This window comes from Epinephelus lanceolatus, chromosome 3 (genome assembly GCF_041903045.1).
Source record: "Epinephelus lanceolatus isolate andai-2023 chromosome 3, ASM4190304v1, whole genome shotgun sequence".
Taxonomy (NCBI): domain Eukaryota; kingdom Metazoa; phylum Chordata; class Actinopteri; order Perciformes; family Serranidae; genus Epinephelus; species Epinephelus lanceolatus.
The window spans coordinates 50,892,923-50,905,000 of NC_135736.1; the positions used below are offsets into that span (position 1 = coordinate 50,892,923).

The following is a 12,078-nucleotide window of genomic DNA, read 5'->3' on the forward strand; positions in this document are numbered from 1 at the left end:
ATCAACATTGGAGCTGTGAGCTCTATAAACACAGCTGACAATAATATTTTTCTGTCTTTCCATGTTGATTTCAACGGTAATGCATTCGCACACATCATCAATAGCCTTAGTCATGCTCTATACAATCTTATATTTTAAGGTTTTATCTATATAGATAGCCATCCCTCCTCCCGCTTTATTTCTTCTGTTCATGAATTTAAAGTCATATCCAGCTCAAAATCTACCTCTTCTCTGCACTCAGCCAGGTTTCTGAAATTGCAACTACACTAAAAGGTGTTTTGAACTGGCTTAAATAATCTTTAATGTTATGAAAGTTAGCGTAAAGACTTATGCTATTGAAGTGGATGATTGATATGCCATTGTCTACTTTTATATCTGTTTTGAAATTGATCTTCACGACAGTAACAGCAGTTATTGTTAACATTCTTAAAAAAGTTACTCTCAGGGTCAATGTCTAAATCCTGATCCTGCATATAGGAAACTGAGAGACCCGATTTCTCCCTTCCACGCTTATGTCATCACTCACATATCTACACACACACACACACACACACGCCCAAACATAAAAACCAACACCACCCTCTGCAAGCAATTTTACAAATAATAATAATAATAAGCACATACCCTCAAAACAAGACAGAACAAACAAAGGAAAAAGTAAATAAATAGGTATATGTCCATTCACAAAATAACCAAATAATAAAAGGAAAAAAGTAGTAACTGTCCACATGCAGGCTACCAGTCCCATTACTATGCACGCAAAGGAGAGAATTTCATGCATTGCTAAAAAAAAAGAGTCCCCTGCAGAAATCCATGTGATCCTAGACTGTTCCAACAATAAACATATAATAGCATAAGAGATTCCTTCCCGCAATCCGATTAAGGTCAAACGTAAAGTGGAGACTAATGCATGCAGCTCCAATACATGGAAAAAAGAGAGAGAGAGAAAAAGTTAAAAAAAAACAGTGAAGAGAGAAAATCAGACAGATTTGCTCTCATCTATAAGTCAATAAGTTCCTCGCCAGATAACCCAACACAGAGCCCTCTGCTACCAAACACGGGGGGAACCAGACAACACACACAGTAATAGACATTATCTATACTGGTCCAGGTCATGGAGTTCCCTTACCGTGATAACTTTGGCTTCTTCATAACACACAAGAAACTGGACCTGCTCTGTCTCACTGAAACCTGGCACAAACCAATGGATTACATTGCTCTGAACCAGACCACACCAACCGGTTACTCTTACCTGGACAATCCCCACCCAGATGGTTGGGGTTGGGGCACTGCTGTCATCTACCGTGATGGCCTCACCGTCTGCCCACTCTCCATCCCTGCTGCTTCATCCTTCGAACACCTGGCTTTCAGACTACCTGGTTCACAAACACTCACTGCTGCCATCATCTACCGGCCCCCCAAAAACAATACATCCTTCCTCACTGACTTTACTGACTTCCTCACTCAGCTGTTCTTCATCTCACCATCCATTCTCCTCCTCGGTGACTTCAACATCCACATTGACTCCTTGAAAGCCAAATTCAAAACCGACTTTCTGGACATTTTAAACTGCTTCAACCTCACCCAGCATATGAATTCTCCCACCCACAGCCGTGGCCACACTCTGGACCTGGTTTGCTCAACCCCCTCCCTCACCATTCAAGATCTCTCCCTAACCGACCTCACAATCTCTGACCTACCTGGCTGTCACTATGGTTGTTAACGTTCCCGTCCCCAACCTCAAACAAACTCGCACAATAACCTTCCGTACCTCAAATCTCTCTGTCCCACCGCCCTCTCATCCATATCTGGCTCCATCACTCACTCCTCCCTCCCCACAAATTCAACCCTTTTTGACCTTGTTGACTTCTACAATCAGACTCTCTCCACCTGCCTCAACAAGCTCGCCCCTCTCAAGGCAATAAATGCCTCCTTCACTCATTCCTCCCCATGGTTCACCCCAGAACTACATAATCTCAAAAAGCAACAACGACAACTATAACGTCTCCACAAGAAAACCGGTCTCGCTGTCCACACCCAAGCCCTCAAAGACCATGTCACACTGTACAAAACTGAGCTTAACAACGCCCGCTCCAGATTTTACTCTGAAATGATCCACTCCAACTGCTCAAAATCTCGCACCTTGTTCTCCACATTCAACAAACTGACAAAACCTCAGGACAACATCACTGCCAATTTTACTACCAACAAATGCAATAACTTCCTGTCCTTCTTTCACTCAAAAATCGAAACAATACACCAACAACTCGTCTCCTCTTCGCCTGCTCACTCCTCTCCTGAACCAGATCTCAAACCACTACCCAGTTATATTCGTAAGTGCTAATATTGTAGGCAACTGGACTTGCTTGCGTTTCTTGAAGACGTTTGGCCTCTCATCCAAGAAGCTTCTTCAGTTCTAAATGACTGGTACGAAGTTGCAGGCTATAAACCCTGTGTGGGTGGGAACCCTTGCAGAGTCGTAGGGGTCCCGCGAGCTCTTAGTTTCAGAGTCGTTAAGGTCACAATGTGAGTCGTTGACCCACCTGACCACCATGTGAGTCGTTAGGGTGAATGGGTGTGAATTCACCAGAGGAGGGATCCCAAGACTGCATTGTAGGTGTTTTTATTATTATTATTACCATTATAATTATTATTATTATTATTATTTTACACTGCCAGATTTTCGGTGAATGTCTTCAAGTTTCAGAACAGAATTGCATTCTTTTTTTTTTATGTAACACCGAAACAGAAAAGCAGTCGAGGTGATTGGCTGTCTTTACATGCTGGTATGAATTATGGGTGATCTGTCTGCACCTGGTGTGGACTCTAACTGGCTTTAGGCCCCTTACACTGTGGGTGAGAGAAGTCTCAGGAGGGTCCAGCTGCAGACCCTCAGTGTTTCCTTCACAGCCAACACAAAACCTGACAAACAACACGAGCCTGATGCAGCTGAAACGGACAGTTCAGGTTTGAGGTGTTTATCCACAGTCAGCGTGTTACCTACGGCAGGCGTCAGTGGAGAGTCAGACCCCAAGCTCAGTGATGTCCTGCTGTGGGCCGGGTCAGCAACAAAACTTGTTTCTGACACCTAAAAAAAAATCTAAATCAGTTTAAGTGTGCGATATACTGAGAGTATTTTTACTGCTTTACCTGAATGTCACTAACAGGGGGACACACCCATAGACTGTATAAATAATGACTGTAGCCACTGTGACATCACCCAGTGGTTTCTGGACTCCTGTTTTTATCTTCGGCCATCACCATCTTGGATTTTAGGACCCAGAAGTGGCTACAATCAGCAGCCAGCCTGTCAGTCAAAGAGGCCCTGCCCCCTTCATTATGTGTAATCCTTAATAAAATGTAAGCAGCTGAGTTCTGTTAAAGTTCAGTTGTGATGAACGTTGAAATGATCTCCAGACCAAACAGGCTGGAAAATGTTGATTTCTACGTGTTAACATGGAGCTCTGTGGGGACGCGCTCACTCTGGGAGACAGCCTCTAGTGGACATAGGCTGTCATTTTTAGAGACTCTCTTAACTGCACCCCCCTAGCCACTGACATCTTTTCCAGTTTCGAAGTGCTGATGTTTAAAACCAGTAACTCATGCCCAGTCCTGTGTGCTGTTGTGTATCGTTCCCCAAGGCTGGATGCCACCTTCCTCACTGAGTTCTCTGAGTTTTTATCCTCAGCTGTTGTATCGCATGATAAAATCTTAATCACTGGCAATTTTAATTTTCATGTGGACATTTTATCTAACACCAAAGCTACTTCATTTCTCCGTACCATGGAGTCTTTTAACTTCACGCAACTGGTATCGGCCCAACCCATAACCATGGTCACACATTAGACTTTACACTCGGCCTGACCACTCCCTCTCTGGCTGTAGAAGAGTTGGGGATCTCAGATCACCGTTGCATTCAGTTCTCCACCATATTTCAGCTGGATCCTAAACCTCAATCATCTGCTTCATACTCCCGCACAATATCCTCCTCCACAGTTAGACAGTTCACCGAGGCATTTCTATCATTTTCATCATCCTGGAACATTGAGGCCCCTCGGTCATCATCCCTGAACACAGATGAGTTGATCTACCGGTTTAACTCAAGCTGTGCCGACATCCTGGACTCTATTGCCCCACTCAAACTCAGAAACCCCAAAAATAAAACTCAACCCTGGCTCAACGACAACACCCGTACTCTCAGACGATCATGCAGAAAAGCAGAGAGAAAATTGAAAAAAGACAGACTACAGATCTCTTTTGAAATACTCAGGACTCACTTACACAACTACCAGGAAGCAGTTAAGGCTGCAAGAACCAATTATTTCTCCACTTTTAATCTCCAATAACTTCCATAATCCTAAGGTCCTATTCAACATCATAAACTCCGTCATCTCTTCTCCACCCAACACCAGCCTTGTTGTGTCCCCTGCCAATTGTGAAGAATTCTTAAACTTTTTTTATTAATAAAGTGGAAGCCATCAGGAGAAGCATTCAACCCCCCACCGAAAACCCAGCTGTTTCCCTGGTCTGTTCATCCAAACTGACACCAGCATGAAACCAGCAACCTGCCCTCTTGACACTATCCCCACTGCTCTCCTGAAGGATGTCTTTGAAGTCACTGGTCCAAGCATCCTCTCCATCATCAACAGCTCCATCATCACTGGCACCGTCCCAACCTGTTTCAAGCACGCAGTCTTTCAGCCACTTCTGAAGAAACCCAACACTGATCCCACACTGCCCAATAACTACAGACCTATCTCCAAACTCCCAATTCTGTCAAAAGTTCTCGAAAAGGCCATCCTCAATCAGTTTCTGCCCTACCTACATCATAACTGCATCCTGGAAAAATTTCAATCTGGTTTCAAGCCTCACCACAACACAGAATCCGCTCTGTTAAAAATCCACAACGACCTGCTCCTCTCCATCGACTCCGGTAACTGTGCCATCCTCATCCTCCTCGACCTCAGAGCAGCATTTGACACAATAGACCACAACATACTAATAGACCATCTCCACCATGGCTCTGGTATTAATAGCACTGCTCTGAACTGGTTCACATCCTACCTCAACAATAGAACCTTCTCCGTAAACATAGGCACACTCTCCTCTACCCCAGCTACTCTCTCCTGCGGTGTCCCACAAGGTTCAGTCCTCCTAGGTCCCATTCTTTTCTCCATCTACATGCTTCCCCACGGTCAAATCATTCAAAAACACGACATCTCCTTCCACTGTTATGCTGACGACACCCAGCTTTATCTTCCCCTCAAACCTAACGACCAGTCCAAACTCACCAACATCCACAACTGCATTAATGAAATAAAGTCCTGGATGGCAGTAAACTTCCTTCAACTCAATGACAGTAAATCAGAAATCATTCTCTCTGGCCCCTCTGACAACATCAACCTGATATCCAACAGTCTTGGCAACCTATCCACTTTCATCAAACCTCACGTCAAAAACCTTGGTTTCATTTTGATTCACCACTCAAGTTTGATAAACAGGTCAATTCAGTAGTTAAAGCCGTTTTTTTCCAACTCTGCACCATTTCAAAACTCAAGCCATTCCTCACATTCAAGGACCTAGAAAAAGTCATCCATGCTTTCATTTCCACCCGCCTGGATTACTGCAATTCACTGTACACCGGAATCAATCAATCATCTCTCTCCCGCTTACAAATGGTACAAAACGCTGCAGCCAGACTTCTAACAGGAACCTGTAAGAGAGACCACATCACCCCCATCCTGACCTCTCTCCACTGGCTACCTGTTCAATTCAGAATTGATTTTAAACTGCTTCTGTTTGTATATAAATCCCTGAATGGTCTGGCCCCCACCTACCTCACAGAACTTTTAACCCCCTATGCTGCTTCCAGATCCCTCAGGTCGGCTGACCTAGGGCTCCTAGTGGTACGACGCTCCAATTTTAAACACAGGGGTGACTGCCTTTGCGGTCGCAGCCCCCAGACTCTGGAACAGCATCCCCTCTTCTATCAGATTTGCCCCTTCCATTGACTCGTTTAAATCTAGGCTCAAAACATATGTCTTCTCTAAAGCATTTGTATCCCCCTGACATGATATTTTAATCTCCCACTCTGTGCTTATTTGTGCCTTGATATATGTATTTATGTATGTTGCTGCTATGGCTCTGGTTTTTGTGTTACTGTGTTTCTTCTGTATTTTTTCATTTTTATTTTTATATATTTAGCACTTTGGTCAAAGTGAGTTATTTTTTAAATGTGCTTTATAAATAAAGTTGACTTGACTTGACATTAGAGGAACTGCAGGTCTTGTCTCCACGTTTCAGCCCCGTAGGTTGACTCTTAAACATACCTCATACCTGCAGACTCTGAGGAGGAGCAGGTGTGAGGTCTGGACCAACAGGGGGCGTCGTGGACTCGTTCTGTCCCTGAATGATGCTCTTTGTTCTTAAGGTTAATCACTTTGGTTCTGTGGTGGAGCTGCTGAGGATCAGGAATCCCTGGGGTCAGGTGGAGTGGACCGGAGCCTGGAGTGACAAGTGAGTCTGTCTGTCCATCCGTCCGTCATTAGTCTGATTCCCTCTGTGTGTTTCTGCTGCTCCTGAATGAGGCGTTCAGGGACCCTCTGATGTTTGTATTTGTCAGTTCGAAGGAGTGGGATGGAGTTGAGCCGGAGGAGAAGCAGCAGCTGGACCATTCTGCTGACGATGGAGAGTTCTGGTGAGTTTTAAAGATACAGAAAAAATCATTCTGAACTAAATCTGATCTTTAGCTTCTGATTAACTTTGACTTTAGTTCAAACATCAAAGTCAGACAGAATCAGGAATACTTTTACTCTGATACTTGAAGTAGATTCATCTGATAAGACTTCTTTATTTAAGTTTGAATGCAGGACTTCAACTTGTGATGGAGTATTTTTACATTGTTGTGTTGATAGTTGTACTTCAGTGAAGGATCTAAATACTGATCTGTATAAATCCAATAACTGATGAGTTCTCAGATCTGAAGTCTGAAGTGATTGTCATGATAATGAGGTGAAGACAGGGAACAGGTGAGGTCATCTGGTGGCCAGAGGACATCACTGAAGGGAACATAGAAACATACTGTGACACATTCAGGGTTTCATCGCTGTTTCTGTTGGTCAAAAAACCCCAAACCTTTAGACTTCCTTCTTCTTCTTCTCTCTCTGCCGGCTGCAGGATGTCCTACACTGATTTCCTGTGTCAGTTTTCCCGCCTCGACATCTGTAACCTGACACCAGACACGCTGACCAGCACCGACATTGGACGCTGGAATTATGCTGAGTTTGAGGGCATGTGGAGAGTTGGCTCCACCGCTGGAGGCTGCAGGAACTATGCGGGTACAGCTCAGTATTAGTGCCATCATCCTCACCCCCAAATTCCACCAGATGCGTGTTGGTTGCGTCTGCGCTCAGGAACGGCAGCGGAGCCGATCTGTTTCAGTTCTAGTCAATGTGTGTGTTTCCACCAGCTGCGGCTGTGCTGCATTCCAGCTCCGTCACAGCTCCGGAGCCCTCCGCAGCAGATACGCAGGACTTCTATTTTTGCTGGACGCCGGAGCACAACGCAGCAATTCAGCACAGAGCAGCTCGTGCGGGGCAGGAAGTCGTGCACAGAAACACAATAAAACATCCGGTTAATTTTCAAAATAAAATACAGTGTTCACGGTGGATCATATTTCCCTGCACTGCACCTTGAAAACGTCATAATGGGCGGAGGCAGGCCTGAAGTCAACAGGTCAGAGGTTTTCAGACGTCATTTCACCCCATTGACACCATGGATGAGAAGATGTTAATCATGGAGGTGCACCCAGATGTCTTCCTACTACTCCTCTGGTTTTGTGGTTCTGTTCATAGAAAATACATCTTGTTATATCGCACAGTTATGCGTGAATTCGCAAGATCTCGTGGGTCCTCATGACTCCCGCTGTCTGGCGGAGCTGCACCGCTCTGCACAGCAAACGCAGCCGGTGTGTGTTGACGGACGGTGGAGCACGCATCAGATAACCAGCGCAGCCGTTCCGCAACGGACACGCATCCAGTGGAATTCCGGCGTCAGGGTTCATCTGCCTCGCAGCTGGCAGTGGCGCAGCTTTAGGGCGCGTGCATGAGCGAGTTTAACCCAGGCAATTTTTCACTTTCCATTCAGTGTCAGTGAAGCAGCAAAAAAAAGTCACTCCAAATGGCAGTTTTTATCGTCACATCATGTGGAGTTCAACTTTGGTGAAGTTTGATCAGTGAAGTCACAGCTTCAACCAACAGCAAAGAATCATGTGACGCTGATTGTTTCTGTCTGTAACCAGCTGATAATGTATGAAAATAAACTTCCCCACATGAGAGACCCTGACTAGCTGCAGTGAGTCATGAGACGGGCAGGTAACATTAAAACATGGAAAATGCACCATTAACATCACATTGTGTTCATTAGCAAGCTAGCTAACATTTATTCGTTAGCTAGCAAGCTAGCTTTCCGTGTTTCTGTTGCATTACCAGGCACTGCCCACATTCAGCACAAATATCGCCGCAGCAGATGGCGGTCACTCGCCTGCAGTCTCTCATGTGTGACTGTGTCTTGACTCTTCTGATGGCATCATTACTATTCATTTCAATTCAGTTATTTATTTTCATGTCCTCTAATTATTTTGAAGCTACAGCCTTTGTTGTGGACAGTTACCATGGTTACAGCTGTCACCATAATACCATGGTTACATATTTGAGGAAAAGGTACTGTTGGATTCCCACAGTGAAACAACAGATGTTTTCAAAGGTCACTTTTCATTGTAAAAAGGAAAAAAAAAAAAAGTTCCTTATCTGTTTGATGCTGCAGAACAGCTACCGCTCCACCCGGCTCAGTCTTGGCAAGGTGCTGAAAACACCAATCCTTCATCTGTTTGATGAAAGTAACTGTAAAAATGTCCGAGTTCCTTTTCATTTTTATTTTTATTGTTCTGTTTCTTCTGCTGGAACCTTTTTTGGTGCGCTCAAACTTTCTTCAACTTTCTTCAAGAAAATAACCAAACTTTAAACAGTTTGGCTCATTGATGACATGTCTCCTTGTACTGACCCTTTAAAATAAACTTATTATTATTATTATTATTATTAAACCTATTTTCTCCAACTTATTTTTCAATAAAATAAAAAGCTGTTCAAACTCAGAAAAAGACCTTCAAGGAATGCGTCAAATTCAAAAGACATTTCAACTGCTTCAGCGGTCATACTATGGGCTCTAGTTTCCCGGCGCAGCGCAGGTGGCGTAGGGTGGCGAACCCCGCGCAGAGCTAGTTTCGAGCAGCGCAACCCGAGGTGCGCTCAGTTTGGTAGTTTGGCAGACCGAGGTGCGCTGAGATGGGTGTGGCGGCGCAGCAGGGGGAGGTGTCGACAAATCCAGCTTGGCGCAGTGACAGTTTCGTGCCAAAAGGCTTTGCCGAAGGTGCGCTAAAAGCTCGCCATCTGAAACCAGGTCTACTGTCAGCGCAGGGGGAGCGCAGTGATGGACTAAGAGTCTCATCCTACTCTCTAATGTGCTATGTGTGAGCTCAGTCCTGCGTGTTCTTTAATGAAGCAATAGGAGAAGATATTCGGTCTCAGTTAATGTAGTTTATTAAGCAGTAAAGGAATAAAATTACAGAGCTCTGGGTCTCAACTTCACGTCCCTGACGAACAACAAAGGTGTGTCAGTTCACGAAGTCTGACCTCCTGTCCTTCCCCTGACCCAGTATATTTGAGCGTAACAGAGTGTCATTGTGCACGCAAGGCGTTGTCCTCTTCTCATTGGCAGTTCCACTTCCTCCTTCACCACACCACGCCCCTGCCTCGTGTTAATCTGACTCCTTCCCGCTGGCGGTGGGGGCGTGGTTCCTGTTTTGAAAGACAAGAGAACAACACAACTCCCTACACGTGCTGTACCTTACTATCTGTATATCACTTTCTATTCTTTTTACCATATATGAAACTAATTATCTAAGCATTGCGGTATGTGCTCCTCAGACTTCATGTCTCTTCCTCTCCTGTACTTCTCCACTTCTGCAAAGCAAACACATTCAGATCAGCTGAAATCATCTCAGTATTCTCATTGTTCACACATCTAAAACTTATATAGTGAAACACAACTTATAGTAAAACACATAACATCATTCTATTCCCAACAGCAGCCAGTGTAAACTGAAGTTTGGCTGACCGGCGGACAGTGCGCACACGTCACCGAAACCTCACAGGCAGGTTTCCAGAATATCAGGCACATTAACGATGCAATAAATAGCCACAAAACCACTATTCAATGCAACTATCTGCAATCAGCACATAAATGTATCTCTATATCGACTGTCCCGTCACATCTGATGTCAGATCAAAGGGGATTGGCACCGTTTGGCACGTTTGGCACGTGTAATGGAAACCCAACCTGATTTGATTAACACAGCTGCAAACTAATGAGTTCACATCCCTCTCAGCCAACCACACACAGCCACAGCATCAGATAGGGAGTATATATTCAGCATCTGTCATCTTAGAAAAGTCAAAAGAAAAGAAACAGAGTGAGACTGCGAGAGAGAAAGAGAGAGCGCGCGCGCACGAGAGAAACACAACATTGATTTACAATTGTGGTGACCTCCTCCCAGGCTACCTTTGCATCATCAGCCCGTGGAGGTCTGCTTGCAGTTCTGTATATTCAGACACTGTGAGCTTGGACCTCCCGGACCAAAACATAGGTTTCCTCCTGAGAGGAGTTTGGCCGTCTGACGCTGCTGTTTTCTTCTGCCATGGTGAATTCAGTAAACTCTCATTACGCCTTCACGCGGTGCATTTAAGGGCGAGGAGAGGGGCGGTGTGATAGGTGTAAAACCCACTCCACGCCTTCTCTCCTTCCTCTTTCCGACTTGCACTGGTAGGAGGGACGGAGGTGGGAAAGAAGAGTAGCTGCGCCAGGGCACACGGTGTGCCAAACTTACAAAATCCGCCTGGCCACACCCAGTTGGCGAAGCGCAGGTGCGCTGCGTCCCCACCGTGCCCGGTCTGCGAAACTAGACCCTTTGACTGAAACCTTAAGTAACTTCAATGCTCAAAATCTCTCAGGCCAAAACCCCCCAAAACCTCAGCTTCAACTGATCATAACAAGTCACTACAACAACTCTATTGTTTACATTTACCCTACAGTCAGTGTTGATATCTGACATTTACACTACGGTCAGTGTTAATATCTGACATTTACACTACAGTCAGTGTTGATATCTGACATTTACACTACAGTAGGTTTTAATATCTGACATTCACACTACAGTCAGTGTTGATATCTGACATTTACACTGCAGTCAGTGTTGATATCTGACATTCACACTACAGTCAGTGTTGATGTCTTACATTCACACTACAGTCAGTGTTGATGTCTTACATTTACACTACAGTCAGTGTTAATATCTGACATTTACACTACAGTCAGTGTTGATATCTGACATTTACATTACAGTCAGTGTTGATATTTTACATTTACACTACAGTCAGTGTTAATATCTGACATTTACACTACAGTCAGTGTTGATATGTCAGTGTTAATATCTGACATTTACACTACAGTCAGTGTTGATATGTCAGTGTTAATATCTGACATTTACACTACAGTCAATGTTAATATCTGACATTTACACTACAGTCAGTGTTGATATGTCAGTGTTAATATCTGACATTTACATTACAGTCAGTGTTGACTGTAGTGTGTTAATATCTGACATTTACACTACAGTCAATGTTAATATCTGACATTTACACTACAGTCAGTGTTGATATGTCAGTGTTAATATCTGACATTTACATTACAGTCAGTGTTGACTGTAGTGTGTTAATATCTGACATTTACACTACAGTCAATGTTAATATCTGACATTTACACTACAGTCAGTGTTGATATGTCAGTGTTAATATCTGACATTTACACTACAGTCAGTGTTGATATCTGACATTTACACTACAGTCAGTGTTGATTTCTGACATTTACACTACAGTCAGTGTTGATATGTCAGTATTAATATCTGACATTTACATTACAGTCAGTGTTGATATCTGACATTTACACTACAGTCAGTGTTAATAT

The 12,078-nt window shown here is 44.1% G+C and overlaps 1 protein-coding gene across 1 annotated transcript in view; it reads left to right on the top strand.

Annotated features, from left to right (window-relative positions):
• capn8 (calpain 8) overlaps positions 1-12,078 on the top strand; it is a 54,379-nt gene that overhangs the window by 18,603 nt on the left and 23,698 nt on the right. Inside the window, exons 7-9 of the mRNA XM_078166575.1 lie at positions 6,431-6,516; positions 6,623-6,697; positions 7,177-7,337. Of these exons, the coding sequence (XP_078022701.1) occupies positions 6,431-6,516; positions 6,623-6,697; positions 7,177-7,337 (322 nt within the window). The remainder of the gene's footprint in view (positions 1-6,430; positions 6,517-6,622; positions 6,698-7,176; positions 7,338-12,078) is intronic.